Source organism: Notamacropus eugenii, chromosome 6 (assembly GCF_028372415.1).
Source record: "Notamacropus eugenii isolate mMacEug1 chromosome 6, mMacEug1.pri_v2, whole genome shotgun sequence".
In the NCBI taxonomy this organism is placed as follows: domain Eukaryota; kingdom Metazoa; phylum Chordata; class Mammalia; order Diprotodontia; family Macropodidae; genus Notamacropus; species Notamacropus eugenii.
The window spans coordinates 227331077-227350329 of NC_092877.1; the positions used below are offsets into that span (position 1 = coordinate 227331077).

Below are 19253 nucleotides of genomic sequence, written 5' to 3' on the forward strand. Positions count from 1 at the left end.
GTGGCAACAGGGCCTCCAATGTTTTGACCCGTATTTCATAAGACGTATGCTACAATTCAGAATAGTCAACTTTTGGGTCACAGTTCCTGAATTCAAATCCTGGCTCCGTCACTGACTACCAAGAGAAAGTCATTTCATCTCTCTGTGCCTCATTTTACTTCTCTGTAACACAGGAAAGCTGAACTGAGCTGTATCATAGTACCTCCCAGCTCCAGATCTATAATCTCATTAACAAGTTTGTACAGTAATCCCCTGAACAATCTAAAATAACATTAAATTATAAAAATTTTATTTGGAATAGTTTTGAATACCTTTAAATATATGAATATTCTAGGGAAACAGTTCAAATAAAACAAGGAAATCTTTTCATGTTTGTGAAGGGTTTATTTCTCAAAAACAGTGTGAATACAGATTCTTCATATATAAGATAAAAGCTTAGAATGGAATTAGGATTCTGGGTCATGTAAGCAACAAGATGGAGGCTTTCTGCAATCCTCACACTCTCTAAATTTCTCCATAAGAGAAATTATACACAAAAGATAAAGTAATTCCAGTTACCTTCAACATCTAAGACCTCAAACAATGAGGTAACAACTCAATGAACAAAAAGAAGATAATGAGCTTATTCCAAAATCTTTATCACTAGATTCTAGCAGGGCTATACAAGTCAACCCATAGGCCTGCAAAAGAATTCAACTCTTGCCTGCCCTCCTCAACTCTATCTAACTCCAGCACTAAACAAAGTCAGAAGCTAGTTCAGGCTAGTACACAGTATGCTATGCTCCAACAGTATTGAGTCAGAGAACTGAGGAACAGAAGGAACTGGGACAGAATACTATCTGTGGCCAGCTGTTTCCCCTCTTCCACCCTTGCCTCCCCACTCACTTCAGGTGGAGATCAAGGCCAATGAAAAGTGAATCCCCCTGTCTGGGAGGAAACTGAGACAGCAAAAGTGAGTAAGAGGGGAACAAAAGGTGAAAGGATTGAAATTACCAAGGATCTCAGGAGGAAGAAAACTCAGTTAAAGACTTTAAACACAAGGGATAGAATTAGGAGAATGAACTGCACCAAAACTACTTGCCAGATACACTTATACATATAAGTCTTGTGAGCTCCACTCTAAGACCTTATGGATTATAGTTACAAGCATCATATATTCCCTGCCCTGTCACTTTTGATAAAGTAAAGAATAATTAGATCATTCTTTGTCAAATTTTTACCAAAAGCCAAAATTTTGTGACATTAACTTAATTTGGAGAAGTATATATATTGTAATTTTATCCATGTGGTGAATCATGTCAAACTATAATCTATATGAAGACATTTAGCAATTTCTATCAAAATATTAAACCTCGGGGGGGGGGGGGGGGGGGGGGTGGAGCCAAGATGGCGAAGTAGAAAGACGCACATACACATAGCTCCGAACCCACAAACCACAGAATGGCAGAGGGGACTAACCCAGGGCGAATTCTGCACCCAGAGACCACGGAGTATTGGAGCGAGGGAGATTCCTGCTCCGGAGAGACCTGCGGACCTCTCGCGGGGGGTCCTTCGCGCCGCGGACTGGGCGCCGGGGGCGGGAAGAGGAGAGCGGCCCTGCCGCGGCCGCGACACTGAGGGGAGGAGATCCGAGCGGGCTACGGGGACGGGATCTCCAGCGGCCACGCGGGTCTCCCCACCCACAGAGGGACCTGCAAACCTCTCGCAAAAGGTCCCGTCGCGCTGCAGACGCAGAGCCCAGCCCGGACCTGCGGCGGCGGCGGCTCCGAGAGGCACAGATCTGAGAAGGCTCCAGAGACGGGATCTCCAGCGGCACAAGCCCCCCCACCAACAGGTGACTGACGGGGGTAGGTGAGAGAGTCTCTTTGGCAGGTTGAGAGGGGAGTGAGGTGCCCCCATGGCTCGGGCCCCCCCGGGAGGTGGGGGCTGAGAGGCGGCTGCGGACGGGGGCTCCCCAAACGGGCAGGAGCCTGGATCCATTGTGGAAGGTCTGTGCATAAACTCCCAGAGGGAACTGTGCCTGAGAGGCGGCCCTGCCCCTGACCACCTGAACTTAATTCTCACACTGAAAAGCAGCCCTGCCCCCGCCAAAAATCCTAAGGCGGGAAGCAGCATTTGAATCTCAGTCCCCAAACGCTGGCTGGGAGGACCAGGAGGCGAGGTGGGTGTGAGGAGAACATTCAGAGGTCAGGCCACTGGTTGGAGAAAATGCCAAGAAAAGGGAAAAGAAGTAAAACTATTGAAGGGTACTTTATCGGAGAAAAAAATCTTCCTCCCTTCCTTTCTGATGGGGAGGAACAATGCTTGCCATCAGGCAAAGACACAGAAATCGAGGATTCTGTGTCCCAGCCCACCCAATGGGCTCGGGCCATGGAAGAGCTCAAGAGGAATTTTGAAAATCAAGTTAGAGAGGTGGAGGAAAGACTGGGAAGGGAAATGAGAGGGATGAGGGAGAAGCATGAAAAGCAGATCAGCTCCCTGCTAAAGGAGAACCAAAAAAATCTTGAAGAAATTGGCACCTTGAGAACTAGCCTAACTCAGCTGGCAAGGGAGGTGCAAGGGGCCAATGAGGAGAAGAATGCTTTCAAAAGCAGAATTAACCAAATGGAAAAGGAGATTCAAAAGCTTACTGCAGAAAATAGATCTTTCAAAAGTGGAATGGTACGGATGGACGCTAAGGACTTTTCGAGAAAGACAGATATCTCAGAACATACCGCGCAGATTCGAAAAATGGAAGATAATGTGAAATATCTTATTGGAAAAACAACTGACCTGGAAAATAGAATCAGGAGAGACAATGTAAAAATTCTGGGACTACCTGAAAACCATGATCAAAAGAAGAGCCTAGACATCATCCTCCACGAAATTATCAAGGAAAACTGCCCTGAGATTCTAGAACCAGAGGGCAAAATAAATATTCAAGGAATCCTCAGAACACCGCATGAAAGAGATCCAAAAAGAGAAACTCCTAGGAGCATTGTGGCCAAATTCCAGAATTCCCCGGTGAAAGAGAAAATATTGCAAGCAGCTAGAAAGAAACAATTCAAGTATTGTGGAAATACAATCAGGATAGCACAAGATCTGGCACCCTCTACATTAAGGGATAGAAGGGAATGGAATAGGATATTCCAGAAGTCAAAGGAACTAGGACTGAAGCCAAGAATCACCTACCCAGCAAAACTGAGTATAATACTTCAGGAGAAAAAATGGTCTTTCAATGAAATAGAAGACTTTCAAATTTTCCTGATGAAAAGACCAGAGCTGGAAAGAAAATTTGACTTTCTAACACAAGAATAAAGAGAACCATGAAAAGGCGAACAGCAAAGAGAAATCATAAGGGACTTACTAAAGTTGAACTGTTTACATTCCTACATGGAAAGACAATATTTATAACTCTTGAAACATTTCAGTATCTGGGCACTGGGTGGGAGTACACACACACACACATGCACACACGCACACATACATAGAGACAGAGTGCACAGAGTGAATTGAAGAGGATGGGATCATATACTAAAAAAAAAAAAAAAATGAAATCAAGCAGTGAGAGAGAAATATTGGGAGGAGAAAGGGAGAAGTTATATGGGGCAAATTATCTCTCATAAAAGAGGCAAGCAAAAGACTTATTAGTGGTGGGATAAAGAGGGGAGACAAGAGAAAAACATGAGGTCTACTCTCATCACATTCCACTAAAGGAAAGAATATAATGCACACTCATTTTGATAGGAAAACCTATCTCATAATACAGGAGAGTGGGGGACAGGGGCACAAGCAGGGTGGGGGGGAGGATGGAGGGGAGGGCATGGGGAGGAGAATGCAATACGAGGTCGACACTCATGGGGAGGGAAAGGACCATAAGAAAATAGAAGTAAAGGGGGACAGGATAGGATAGAGGGAAATATAATTAGTCCTATACAACACAACTAGTATGGAAATCATTTGCAAAACTAAACAGATATGGCCTATATTGAATTGCCTGTCTTTCAAGGGGAAGGGGTGGAGAGGGAGGGAGCTAAGGAGGTTAGAACTCAAAGTGTTAGGACCAAATGTAATGTTCTTACCACTGGGTAACAAGAAATACAGGTTAAGGGGTCAAGAAAGCTATCTGGTCCTACAGGACAAAAGAGAAGACGGAGACAAGGGCAGGGAGGGAGGATAGAGGAGAGAGCAGATAGGTCACAGGGGCATTTAGAAAGCTCGGGTTTGGGGGGGGAGGGGATAAAAGGGGAGAAAATTTGTAACCCAAAATTGTGTGAAAATAAATGTTAAAAATTAATAAAAAAAAAATATTAAACCTCATTATAGGCTTGATACAGTACTTGTGGAGGTGAATTCTAGGTTCGATATAAAGCTAGGTTAAATACAGTTGCCTTCTGAGCAGCAGACTCATACTTCACTTCAATTTAACAAACATTTAAGACTATTACACGCAAGGTGCTATGCTAGGTGACAGTGTCAGCGCAAGGTTGACAAGTGGTACTTTCAAGTGGAGGGGGCAGCTATATAACCTGGCACTGGGAAGAGAATGAACGAGTTGAGCTCAGCAGAGCCAGGGTGAGAATGTTCACCTGCATCTCAAACCTAGAGATATTGGAGCAAGTTATAGAGACTTACTCCAATATAGATAGAAAAAAATATAGATATCATTAGCAAAGTAGGTGAGCTGGGGGAAAAGGTCAAAAGTATTTTAATAGTCAATGGCAACTGATGAAATACATGAAGTCAAAGCTTCAGACTAGACCATCACCAGTACTCATCTGAATACATATTTTGAGGCACTTATACACCATTCATCATTTTGAGTATCATTGTAGATAGGATGATCATGAAAGGTAAGAGATTAAGAAGGGCAAGGGGAGACCCAACTTACTGACAACTGCCTCAGATATGAGTCTACAAAGATGGTGAACTAAAGTAATAAATATCACTTCTGCTACATGTTAACCACATTCTGGGAGTAGCATCAGACTTTAAGGCAGGAAAAATATTTAAGGGAGAGCATTACCAGAACAAGAGAATCAGATGGTCATGTCCCTGCCATATACCTCCTGCTCCTCTTCCTTGACCCAGCCAGTCACATCTACTCCCCGCTTTGAGCCTCAGAGCAAGCACCCCAATCCTCACCCTATCACTGTCCATAAAGTAACATACTAAAATTCTCTTATGGAAACTCATGCCTTGCTCTGAAAGTAACTATGAAAACATCAAAAATTATCATTCCTCAGAAATTACATTTTGGAAAACTTATTTCATATTTGAAATGTTTGTGTTTAAGCTTTAACAATTCTGCAGGAAGAAAATGTCACAAGTTTAGGAAAGGTATAGTATGCTACCACACTAACATAAATAATTAATTTTGTCTATAAGAATGTTATGAGAGAATTAATAACTAAAAGTTAAAAGTTGCAAGAGAAAGTAACTCAAATTAACTTTGCTTCCAGAACATAATGAAAATGTCAAAATACAAGGTGTCCCAAAAGTCTTCATGAAGCTTTAAGCTATAAGGGCTTTTAGGGGCACTCTGTAGTTAAACATGACTGATTTTCTTTGTTATATCATCAAATGAATCTACATGGGAATTTTCTCTTTTACTGAAACTTAACATTAATCTTTGGGATACCTTTAAACACAACAGATTTTTTTTAAACACTAAATGAATCAACATTGGAAAAATTAAAATGCTTTTCTTTGACTATAGTATAATCTAATTCTAAATTAAGCAAATCTATTAGGAGTTACTTACAAACCAGAAGGCAAGTTACTGGCTGTGATACCAAATGAATACTGCATAGCTTCCACAAGGATCAAGTCAAACAAAGCTGACAAAATCCAAGAACCCAATAAAAAGGACTGTAAAGAAAGAAGAAAAATTTCACAAACAAAAATACTTCAGTCATTAACTTAAAATCAGTTCAGCATACTACATTAAAAAACATAACTTTTGTTATTTTCATATTAATATTTAAATATCTGTGACAGGCCCTTCTACAGAAGCAGATAGCAACCCTTCCACATGGTTTTATGAGATGCTGAGGGTAGAAAAAAAACGATCAGGTGGTTGATGAGCTTCTCTGAAATTCACAAGCTAGGCTATTCTTTAGAGAATATTGCAACAACCCTTTGGTACTCCAAATCTTTCCAGTTTTAGTAGGGCTTTCTAAAACTTCTATCACCAGGCATAACTTTTAAGAACCCAAGGTCACATGCATGTCAAAATGAGGCATCACTCTGCAATCCAGACCAATTGGCCTTTCATCCACTTTTCACACAAAGATGTTCCAACTTCAATATATTTGCCTTTACACTGGCCATTCTACAGAACTGAATGCCCTTCCTCCTCATCTCCATCTCAGATAAAACTCCTCTTCCTTCAAGATGATGTTCAAGTACCATCTTCCACATGATGCCTTTCCTGATCCCCCAACTACCAGTGCCCTCCCTCCTAAGCTCCTTTATAATTAACTAGTTTGTATTTGTTTTCATTGTATTTGTCATGCATATGCTTCTTTGTGTGCTTGGTGTCTCCATGATTATTATTAGAGTTTAAGTTCCCTGTAAATAGGGATTGTTTTATTCTTCCCATCTACATCCTCAGCACCTAGCAAAGTACCTGGCATGTAAGAGGTGCTTAATGTATGCTTGTTGACTGATTAACTTTAATAGATCAAAGTTAAAGAATACAAAAAAGTATACATGTGTAAGACCAGAACAGATTTTTGACATGAATGATGACAACTTAATTAAATTCGCAACTCTCTAAGGTTTTCTAGAGTTTATGCTATTTTTTTTTGTTCTGAGCTAAGAATTTTTAAAATATTTAAATTAGCCTTGGTAATGTTCAATTTCCAAATAATTCATATAACAATTTTTAAATGAATATGCAAAACAATGACTTTTAAAAATGAAAACCTGATCTTGAAAGCTCCTAACTAGCATGGGGATGACCAGGACTTTACCCCAAGGTGATCCTCCCCCACGGAGACCCATTCCCAACTTTATAATTTTCTGACAACCTACCCCCCCACAAGGTTCTGTGGCCCATCTTCCCTTCCAAACTCTTTGAGGGCACAGGACAGATAATGAGGATCTCCTGCACTTCTATACCCATATTTGGACTCTCTTCTAAAACACCACCATCCTACCACTCTCCAATCACAAATATGATACAGTGGAAACAGCCCTGGATTTAGAGCTGGGTGGCCAGGATTTTAATCCATTCTATGTTACTCACTATCTGCACATCACATCATCTCCCTGGGCCTCAGTTTCTGCATTTATAAAATGAGTGAACTAAATCCTCTAAGATCACTTCAGACTCTAAAGCTGTGAATCTATCAACTGACTTTGTCCCAGATGCAAGAAGTCTGTGTTACAGCTCTGATGATCTCAAATAAAAGAACACTGAATCCATCCATCTTTGTCACAAAAATCAAAGAATATCACTCCCTTTTCCCTCACCCCTATACATATAAGAAGTAGATTGGGACTCTAAAAGGTACATTGAGTAAGCAAGCTCTTCAGTGCATAGATGAGAAAATGGAGGCCCAGAGTGGGTGGGATTTACCTGAGCTCACACAGGTAGTATCAAGGTCAAAATCCAACCCAGATGCAAGATTGTCAATACAGAGCCACGTAAACCCAGCACAGGGCCTTATACAAAGAAGGCACCTGATAAATGGTTTGTGAAGTGAATGTTCATAACAGACTTACTGCAAATTTCCTGCTGCCATATCTTCTTTCAAATATCCTAAAGTTATATATGAGCAGGCTACTACAAAATGTATCTTTCAAATCAAGGCAAATTATTCTTCCACATATCAATCTCCAGATCTAAAAAGTAAAAAAAAAAAAAAAAAAAAAAAAAAAAAGCACAGAAAAAAAGTCAGGATATTTCAAGTTCTTTTCATAGAAAATTTATTACACTGAACTCAGAAAATTTGTTTCATTGGTACTCTTTGTAATATATTTTAAAGATAAGAAAGGGAAAATTCTTAAAGGCTGAGGTTTTTCTGTTATAAAAAAATTGGCTAAAACATAGCATAAAACTTTTTTTTCATAAAATAGACTGCGAGGAACAAAATGGTTATTCAGTTATATTTGAATGAAAGGCCTGAAAAGCTACGTAGTCTTATTCAACTGACTGAGGCAAAGTGTGCCTCGTTCACCACCTATAATTTGGAGTTAGGAGTATCACTCATACTTGACATGTAGAGTTCTTTTAACTCTTCAGAGCATGTTTTCTCTCCTGCTCCTCCTCCTCAATAAGACTCTTCTCTACATCACAAAGCTGATTCATCCTGAGTTTATAATCTATAACAACCCCAAAATCACAGGATCACAGACTTATTATAGCTGCAAGAAAGCCTAGAACATCAAATCAGGCCCATTTGACAGATTATGAAACTGAGGCTCAGAGAGATTAATTAACTTGCCAATGGGCCACAATCTAACAGGGGAGACAACAAGCAAACAAATATATACGAACAAGATATATATACACATGATAACTAGAAAATAATTAACAGAAGGAAGACACTACAATTAAGAGAGTTTGGGAAAAGCTTCCTGTAGAAGATGGAATTTTAGTAAGGACTTAACGGAAGTCAAGGAAGCCAGGAGGCAGAGATGAAGAGGAAGAATATTTTAGATATGGAGGACATGCTCTGAGTTGAGACAGAGTATCTTGTTTGTGGGACAGCAAAGAGGCCACTGTCACTAGAACAAAGAGTACATGGTAGAGAGAGAAGAGTTATGTTAGATCATGAAGGGGAGTTTTATACTTGAACCTGGAGATGACAGGGTACCACTGAAATTGATCAAGTAAGGAGGTAACATGTGGTCATACCTGTCCGTTAGCAAAATCACTTTAGTGGCTGAATGGAAGATGGATCTGAGTAGGGAGACTCGAGGCAGGCAGACAAACCCACCAGCAAGCTACTGCAAAAATCCAGGTGTGAGGTAATGAGGAGCAGCATCAGGGGGTGTCAATGTCAGAGGAGAGAAGGGGGAACATTTAAGAGATATTATGAAGGTAAAATTGACAGGCCTTGGCAACAGATTGGATATGAAAGGGGAAAGATGGTCAGAAGTTGAGGATGGCTAGATTGTGAGCCTGAGCGGATGGTGGGGCAGGACAGTAAGTTCTGTTTGGACATGTTGACTTTAAGATGTCTATTGGATATACAGTTCTAGATGTCTGAAGGGAGATGTGAGACTAGAGGCCAGCAGAGTTTGGGGCATGATAAGTAGATTTGAAAACCATAAGCTTTGACATGAGATCAATATCAAAGTTACATCTAATAAAGAGGAATGTGCTATCTTCCAAGATAGCCATCTCCACTTTTCAAATTGTTAACATGCATATTTATCTGCATACCATGTAAGACAAAGAGGCTGGATTAGAGTTCCAACATGTTTTCCTGCTGGATGAGTATATGATTTTACTCCAGGGTCATAATGTGCTTTCAGGCCATAACTGTACAATAAAAATCTGCTGTAGCACAGGAGGTATCAACATCAACAGACCACATCAAAACTTCTATCATATATGCAGTGGATTTATAAAAGCATTCCACTAAGACCTAAGTACTAGCTGATGCTTGATAAGTCTATAGGCCTAAAGATGCTCAATAAAATGTGAAGGCTGCTCCAAAATACAAAACAACCACATCATAACCATTAGTTAAGGAAAACTGCTAAGTAAGATTCTTTATAATTTACCTTATGCAACTATGCTCAAAGTCACAACTAGTAAACTTAAAGCTGAAGTTAAGAATAAATCTCCTGTCCACCTCAACAGAGGCTCTTTCAACTCAACAAACTGTAAATATCATCTCAAGTCTGTTAGATCACTGTCCCATACAAATAACTGTTCTATATACAGAATATTGATTGCTCTCCACTCACCAAATGTCCAAACACTGACAATTACTCTAAAGAAATTAATGGCTTTTACCAGACTAAAGCAGTCAAATTTTACAAGTCTAGGACTTTTTAAAAGAGATAAAAGACTAAAATTCTAAGCTGTTCATTAACCGGCCTCATACCTCTCCAGTCTAATCTTAACATCACTCCCCAATCTGATCCTTTTGGCAGAGCTATAGGAAGCCAACAGACTCATGTTCACGCAATTCCACTGACCAAGGATGCACTTCCATGCATTATGATTTCCACAACTTTAGGATCCAGAATAAGACTCCATTTTCCCAAATACTATTTTGTAGATCAAACACCTGTTGAGGGTCCTTGGTAACAGGGCTCTAGGAACTTTAGATGAGCTAGTCACTGCTAAAAGCCACAGGTTCCTTTATTTAGCATATTTAAAGGAAAGCCACATAGTTTACTTGGAGACGTCCAAGACAGCATCGCAGTGAAGAAGCAGGGCCAAAGGAACAGTACTGAGATAGCCCACCAACCCCCAAAAACTGGCACCAGAACTAGCACCCTCAAAATAAAGCATGGTGGAACCCTTCAACCTTCATACGCTAGCACTTGGCCTAATAGGAAGACAGGAAGGAGTGGGATAGGGATGTAACCATGGGTGTTGTCATGAAATTTTGAGCAGAGTGGGAAGAGGGCACAGCAAAAGGAGAGCAAACACGCTAGAACTTAGCACCCTGTTTGACATATGAATCTCTCCCTGGGACTCCAGGGTCCATCTTCACAAGTGCAGCTCTGAATTAGGACAGCTGATCAAGGCAGATCAGGGCAGCTCACGTGTTTCATAGCAAGGGTTATGATTGGTTTGCCCACCATAAGGTTGCATAGGCAAGGAGTGGCCAATTAGCCAGGAAACTGGAAGCTTCTTGACACAGACAATAAAGACACAGGAGACTCCAGAAAAGGGGAAAGGCAGGGAGAACAGCACCAAGCAGGAGAGAGAGAATGCCTAGGGCGCCAACGGGTTGGGAAATAAAAATGACTTCCTGAAAGAACAGAGGTTTTTCCTGACTATAATCATACCCCCAAAGTAATCACTATCTTATTTTAAATTGTAATATTCTAAATTATAATGCATTTGTTTCTTTTCAAAATGAAAATGCAACATTACAAATGCAGTCACATAGTCTGCTCACCAGCCAGAACTGAAGCTACTCAAGAAACTTCTCCTTCTTTTGTAGTCACAATAACAGTAACATTAGGGCACAGCTAAAGAGCAACAGAAAAAATTCCAAGTAACCTGAATGCAGAAGGAAGATAGGGCATTTCCCACAAAGGCACCAAGTTAAAAAGAGGATAAAGTTATCTGTAGGCCTTGTAAGGAAATGGCTGAGGGCCACACATCACACTTTTACTCACAGATAGGCACACCATGAACTGAAATATTTTCACATCTAAGAGATGAAAACATATCCTCCAAAGCTACAGCTCCATATTCTTTCCCGTCCTGATACTGGCCAAATGTTTGCAACCCAGAATATAACAGGTCTTAAAAATGGTTATCTTCCCTTCTAACTGTAAAACATCAAATTAATATAATTTTTCATTTCATTTAAATTCACAGACCAAAGAGTTGGAAAAGACTTTAGAGGCAACCCAATCTACTTTTGGATAGACTTAATTTCACTCCATAGAACTTCTACTCAGAGTCACAGAATCTCAGAGTCCATCTGGTCTAAACTATACCTGTAAAAAAAATTCCTCTGCAATACATTCCTACAAGTGCTTATCCAACCTTAAACACTGGTTCTGAAGTCAGGGCAACTAGGTGGCACAGTGGATAGAGCACTAGACTGGGAGTCAGGAAGACTCATCTTCCTGAGTTCAAACCTGGCCCCAAACATTAACTAGCTGTGTGACCCTGGGAAGTCACTGAACCACTCCAATATCTTTGCCAAAAAAACAAGAGAAAACAAAGAGTTGAATAATAATGAAAACTACAGAACAACAACAATCCAAGGTCAGAGTACCTGGGTTCAAATCTCACCTCTGACACATCTATTTCCTATGTAACCTTACACAAATCTACCCTGGGTGGACCTAAATCTCTCCATAAGCAAAAATGGAGGGTTGAGTCAGATGGCTTTTCAGGTCTCCAGCTCCACATCTGTGGTACTATGTTCCTCTTTCCAAAGACTCCCAAGGCAGCCTATTCAACTTTGGGACCGTTCCAAGTTTTAGAAAATTTTTCCTTAAAACCAAGTGTAAATGTATCTCTGTAATTTCTTCCCATTGTCCTTATTTCTGTCCCATGAAGTCAAGAACAAGGCTCAACACCTCCCATAACAGCTAACATGTCCTCTGCTATAGTCTTTCCTCCAGACAAAACATTTCTTTTCCCTAATCCTCATATGGCACAATCTCATGTGCCTTCATCATCCTGGTCACTCTCCTCTAGACACTCTTCAACTTCCCTAAAACACAATAATCCAGACATGTTTTGACCAGAGCGTAGTGAAATCAGCACCCTGGCCATTACACCTCTCGAAACAAACTAAGACAGCATTAGCTTTCTGGGGGCTGCTATATCATATTACTGACTCATGGACCCAGACCATTTATTTAGATGAACTGCTGCCTAACTATGCCTCCTTCATTTGTTGATTTTTAAACAAGTATAAGACCTTAAAGGATAAGACTTTAAACAAGTATAAGACCTTGTCAACTTACAGTCTCCCTAAATCTCTTCTTTTTCAGAACAAATGCCCCCAGCTCCTTCACTCTGCTCTTGTATGACACAGTCTTGAGGCTCTTCCCCATCCTATTCCTCCCTAATGAGATGCTCCCCAGTTTATCAGTCCTCTCATTCCACAGATGAAGAAACTAAGGCCTTGAGATGTTAAACAACTTGTCAAAGGCCACATAGCTTGTCAGTGACACAGTAGAGGCTGTGTCTTCCTAAAATCATAGATTTAGAACTGAAAGGGCCTTTAGGAGTCATTTAACCCAGCCTCCTCAGATGAGGAACCTGACCTCTAAAGAAATTAAGTGACTTTCCCTGGCAGTAAACTGCAAAGTCAGAATTCAAACCCCGATCCTCATATCTACCTGTCCTATCCACTACACCATGAAGCTTATAAAATTGAATGATATTTTCTTCATAGAAGGGAATAAGTATGATGTAAAAATGACCTTGGTAAAAATAACAGTCAACTTGATTTTAAAAACTATCATAATGACAGATAATAAATGACAGCTCTGGTATATACACCACTTTTCTTATAAGTGTGGTACATACAACAAGGCACTAGTTCTGCTGTTGATTTTATGTGGACATACTAATAGCAGTGGGGAGAGGAAACAAATCCAGAAAAACAAACAACTGTCCCTTCACCATTCACCCTTCCCTTTTCCAGGAAGTCTTAAACAAATGATCAATTACTCACCTGCAAGTCATTCTTTACAGCTTGTAGATTATATACAAAGAAATTCTGATAATGCTGAAAGAGCAGTGCCAATAAAATCGAAAGGGTGCTGGGTACTAGTAAAAGACTCTTTGACAAAGGTGCCTTATCTTTTAAAAGAGAAAAAAAAAACAAAGTCAATATTTTTCCTTGGAAAAAACAGTACCAAGACAAAAAAAACCCCAACAAAACACTTCTCTCTGTTACTGCCAAAACTAATAAAGCTTAATTTTCAACTACACCACATTTTTAAACTTGCCCCAACTCACCTGAAGAGGAATATTATCAATAAACATTAGGAAGCAATTCTCATCCACCACCTAGGATTTGGATGCCTTGTTAATCATTACCTCTAGTATGTATTCAACATATACGGACTACAATTTCAACAAAATTTTTTGCAAAATGTTAACCTATAGAAAGCAGGGGCCCTTTAACCATTTTCTGCATAGTAGACCCAAATGGCAGTCTGGTGAAGGCTATGGACTCATTCTCAGAATAATGTTTGTAAATAATTCAAGGAAATGACATTGTAGAGATTAATGAAAATAAAGATGCATTTTTTCCCACCAAAGTTCATAACCCCTCTGAAATTTATCCACAGAATCCTTAGGATGAACCCTAGTATAGAGGGGGAAAATAATATAAAAGGCTTACTTCCTATCAAACCTAATAGTTTGCAAATCATGCTATATTTATATGAATAAGCATCACATTCCATAATCTGAGAGAATCGCTGGCTATCAGAATAAGAAGGGATGTTAGAGATCATTCTAGCCATCCCCCACCCCCATTTTACAAATCCAGTTCAATACAATAAGCATATAATAAGCACCTACTATGTGTAAGGCACTGTACTAGGCCTTAGGGACCCTGAAGAAGCTCACATTCAACTGGAAAAAACTAAGCTTAAACCATTAGCAGGTCACCATTCACTCTGGCTTTTTCACAGGGCAGTGATGGATGGCTCCTGCTACTACTCATACCATGTAAGACTCACATTCCATGCTGGTTAACTAGTTATAAACCAGTTACTTTAGTCTGCACCCTCTCAGTGCTGCTGAACTGCTAAGTTAACAAACACTCAGTACAGTCTCATGTGAAGAGTGAACGTTTCACACTATCTTTCTCTAAAGCTTTCTATATTCTCCTTCTGGTAACAGAGTCAATTTTATTTCCCTTTTAAAAACTGATTCAAAACAAAATAGGCAGTTGATCTGTATTAAATACAGTGATGATCTCTAGCTGCAAACCTTAACATGAACATGAAGATATTGTTCTTGTTGCCCTTACTAAATTAATATTTTTATTTGAATCTCAATTACTCTACTTGAATGCTACTTGTCTGATTCTGCTTTTACATGTACATATAAGCTCCATTTACAACAATGTACTCAAATCAGAGACTACAAGAGATTCAGAGAATTCTTCACAACTTTATGCAATGCCTGCTTTGTTTTTTTCCGGTCAGACCTGTTCACCTTGTTTGTATGTCCCTATTTAATTACTACAGCCAGGTACGTCAAGTTGAATGTTGATCCAAACAACCCATTGGGAAACAATGCTAACAAAATTTTTTAATTTAAAATTTTTTAAATCCTCAATCCTTTTTCCCCTTCTCTCTCCATACAGAAAAAAGAAAAAACTGTTTTTCAGGGTCTTAATTGTTTTTCCAGGAGACCTCCCTATGCTTCAGCTTTTTCTTCTTCAACACTTAGATTCCCAAGCAAACTGTTACACAAAAATGTACACTGTTTTTAAACTTCTGGATTAATTTCATTTTCTATCATCTGTTCCCTTTCATTCAGTTCTCCTTTTCTTTTTGATGCTTTCCTCTTTCTTGATGGCATGTAAAACATGTATACATTTTGCTCTAAAATTGGTGGTATTTATTTAAATGAATTCCAAGACAAAAATTTCTGTTGTGAGTATAACTGCAATGGTTGTCCTCCCTTAGAAATAGCTGCTTCAAATATGCCATTTTAATATCTACATCTGGAACTTGCATAGTTTTGCTATACTTAATGTATAACTTTAAGACAATTTCAGGAAAATAGGAATAACTATTTTACTTGCCATTCTCCCTCACCAGCTTGAATCCCTTGGCTGGCCACTTGAGGATCCTTCACCTCCACATTCCTGTTAACTCCCCATCATCAGATTTCTAATTCAGTGTCTTCAAACTGGGCAGATAATCACTTCTTGGACATGGCAGACATAACATATTCCTGTTCATGCATAGGTTGAAGGTGATGACCTTCGAAGTTATTTCGAATTCAGATTCCAGGATTCTCTGCTGTTACACTAAGAAACTGAGTCCATTGTAAATACATAACTCTCTAACTTCAGCTGGGCTTTCAGTGTTGCTTGACAATCATTTTATTCTAATGTATTTTTTCCCTTTTACTATTGCCCGCAGTAGCTGTTCCTTCCTATTCCTGTCACCTCAAATCAGCAATATCATACATACTTTCAATTCTTATGGCAAATAATCCTATCTCTTACATCACTAAAATCAAGGCCATCAACCCCTCCTCTATACATTTAAAAAGGCAACATGGTGTTTTCCTCCCATCCTCTCATCTTTTTTTCCTTCTTATATTAAAGTAAAAAGTAACTCTTCTTCTCAAATCTTGTGCTTTTGGTGCCTTTCTCAACTTTCTTCTTATGGTTCCTGATTTATTCTCAATCTTTCCCTTGTAATGGGAGTCTAGAACATGGGTAGACCCCATCCCATCAGTTCCACCCAGGACATTCAATTTTGGATATTTTTATTTGTGGGATACTAGAGAAACTGGCAAAAAAAAAAAAATAGAATGTAATTTTATAGTCAGTTTTCTGGTGTGTATTCCCTCACAAGTCAGTTTTATTAAAGTGAATTTCTTAAACTTCTGCATTTGTTGATTCATTTAGTGTTTAAGTACTAAAATTCACTATATTAGTAAATCCTATATAAATATGGACAGAGTCTAACATGAAATAAAGCATCTGTACCACTAGAACACTAGTACCAGTTAAAAAACTTTCTTTTTATATTTAAAAAGACCTAGATTGTATGGCTTATAGTGAAATCCTTATGCCCTGCAAGTTCACAGGATAAAATATGCCTGTTTGCCTAAAAATCCCAAGTTAGTAGCTGAGAATGCTTAGTATCCTTCTTGGGAGTTTCATCTCTGGGCTTCTTTTGACCTTGTTTTGCCATTTTTCTAACTAAAATTACTTGTCCTATCAGGTGAGTATGTAATTCCATTTGGACTGTCCTTGAAGAGGCAAAGATCCACTCTGCGTGCCATTTAGAATAAGGAGCCATGGTATAGGCATCCCTAAAGCAATTTTGGTTTGCCATACCCCATGTAGAAAGGGACACTTGGAAGTTCTGTCCAGACCCCTCTTGGAGGACTATATGTGTTGATAAAAACTTGGGAACTGAGTTTTCACCCAGGATAGTTAGTTTTTCAAGAGGGCAGTGACTTACAGTTCAACCCAGGTCCACAATTACTAGGTGAAGAGAATACCACATGTCATGGGATTAGGAGAGGGATTTAGTTTTCCTGAGACAAGTTTCATTTTCTTTAGGAGTTATTCAATTACTGCCAACAACTCTGTGAATGTGAGTCCAGAGTGGGAACAGAGGCAGGGCGGTGAGATATCTCAGCCTCCTGAGACTGAGGTCATTTTGTTAGAATCAAGTCAAGTCTGGTTGATTTCTCAACTGAAAGTGAGAGGATGATCTAAATCTAAATTTGAATCTGAATCTGAAAAGGAGAGAGCATCATGTCATCTGGAAAGTTCTGAAGGGACTACATTTCCTTGTAAGACAGGAAGTCAATTTTCTTTGCCTTTTTGCTTTTGGGTTCAGTTAAAGCCAATGCTGAATCTGTAAAACTTTGTATTTGAGGAAAACTGTAATTTTTTTTCCCTGAATATGTGGGATTACATAAGACTGTGCCAAATGGACTGTTTTGAGACTTTCTTGTACAGCACTGGGGAAGCAAATGAAAGGTTCATGTTTATGCTTCCTCAGAAACCACAAAGGACTGTTTTGGAGTGGGGACATGGATGATTTATTCAAAATATATTCCTCACCTGTCAGGAATGGCAAATTTTTCAAACAGGTGGGAGAATATAATGAGAGCCTAGTGCATGCACAAATTCCATCAGCTTGCTCAGCAGATGTAACCTCTACAAATGGAGGATAAGAGGAAGATGGCTCCCAAGAAAATCACAGGGAAGTACTTTGGAGAAATTGCGGAGCATGTGTGGACATACTGTAAGTAATTCCAGCTGGCCAGTTGGGAGGGGACTTATCTGACTGGCTGTGTAGGCAGACTGCAAATCTAGGGGAATTAGGTAACTCTTCTGCTCCCAGTACCCAGTACAGAGATTGAAGCATCCAATCCTTTAGGTCAAGTCACAGAAATCCAGACCAGATGTTAACAGTCAAGCAGGGAACTATCTTTGGGGGTGATGATCTCCTGGACCCACGTGAGTAAAAGTTGAATAGAGGAGTTATCGTAGCAATGCCACCTTTGGGATATAAACTTGGTAGGACCAATGTTATTTACAAACTGAGGTAAGTTTAAGCCTAACTGCCCAGAGACTGAGGTGATATAGAAGAGAATATGTTCAGATATATGGCTGGAAATGTTTATATATTTGTTTCTATTATTTCTGTAGTAAACATTCCTTCATATAAGCTACTATGTTAAGTGCTTAAATGGAACTGAGGTGCTAGTTACAGGCCCCTGAAGATAAGAGCAGCATCACCAGTGGGGGCTCAAATATCTCAGTAGAGGAGACATTCTACAAACACCTCAGGGATGATGTAGTGTCCCTGGCCCTGAGACAGTGAGGACAGAGAGCACACATTACACCCTTTTTTACTGGCTCCTTACACAGAGATCTACTCTTGCTGGACATCACAGAATTCACACTGGAGGGAAGCCTTACAGATGTAGTAAATGTGTAAAGGCTTTCACAGTGAGCTCTCACCTCACTATACATCAGATAATTCACCCTGTATAGAAACCTTATGGATATAATCAATGTGGAAAGGCTTTCACAAAGAGCTTCAATCTTGCTAAACATCAGAGAATTCACACTGAGGAGAAACCCTAGAAACTTCATTCATCATGTATTATGATAGGGTATAGTAATTGCATTTATGTGACAATAATCTTCAACAGTATTGGTTCAAATTCATGCAATATTCATTAACCCTTCCATTCATTCAATATGCTTGTTGGAGGCAAAATTGGGGTTTACTGGCTAGATGTCTTTCTTCCTCTCTTTCTCCTTCTTTCCAAAAACCTTAAACCCAGTGCACTTTGAAGCCCACAGGTCCCTGCTCAAACTCCACTTAATGACAGTTCTCTGGATCCTCCTGGCTTAGAGTGATTATCAATAGTAACTGTTTCCCTTTCCCTTGCAGCTTGATTTTGTTATTTTATTCTTTTGCTCATTAAATGAGCCATTCCCCAACTACTTCTTAAAGAAGCCTTAGCCTAAAAAGGCCAAGGTCTCCCATGGCATCCTGGGCCATCTCCAGTCATCCTGATGAATATCTGGTCACTGGATCCAGATGGCTCAGGAGGAAAAAGTGAGGCTGGTGACCTTGCACAGCCCTCCCTCACTTAAAACAAAGTCAAGTGCAAGTCATGTCATCATTTCTCTGATGGCATGGTCCTCTTAGAAAATGCAGGATAAACAAAACAACAACCCCTAGATCTACAAATAAACTTTTCTTTTTATCCTAAAACAAATCAACCATAGTGGTCACATCACATGTTCAATCCTCATGACAAATTAAAACTACTCACATTTTTTAAAATGTATTCTACACTTTACCACTTCTCTACCTTTGCTATTCTATATATTTGGAATGTTCTCCCCTTCAATGTTTGAAATCCT

General features: G+C 39.5%; 1 protein-coding gene across 1 annotated transcript in view; it reads right to left on the bottom strand.

The window, feature by feature from the left end:
• The window catches only part of UBAC2 (UBA domain containing 2), a 270773-nt gene that overhangs the window by 216739 nt on the left and 34781 nt on the right, over positions 1 to 19253 (bottom strand). Inside the window, exons 2-4 of the mRNA XM_072622052.1 lie at positions 13326 to 13453; positions 7711 to 7830; positions 5744 to 5850 (exon numbers count right to left, since the gene is read on the bottom strand). Coding sequence (XP_072478153.1) covers positions 5744 to 5850; positions 7711 to 7830; positions 13326 to 13453 — 355 coding nt within the window. The remainder of the gene's footprint in view (positions 1 to 5743; positions 5851 to 7710; positions 7831 to 13325; positions 13454 to 19253) is intronic.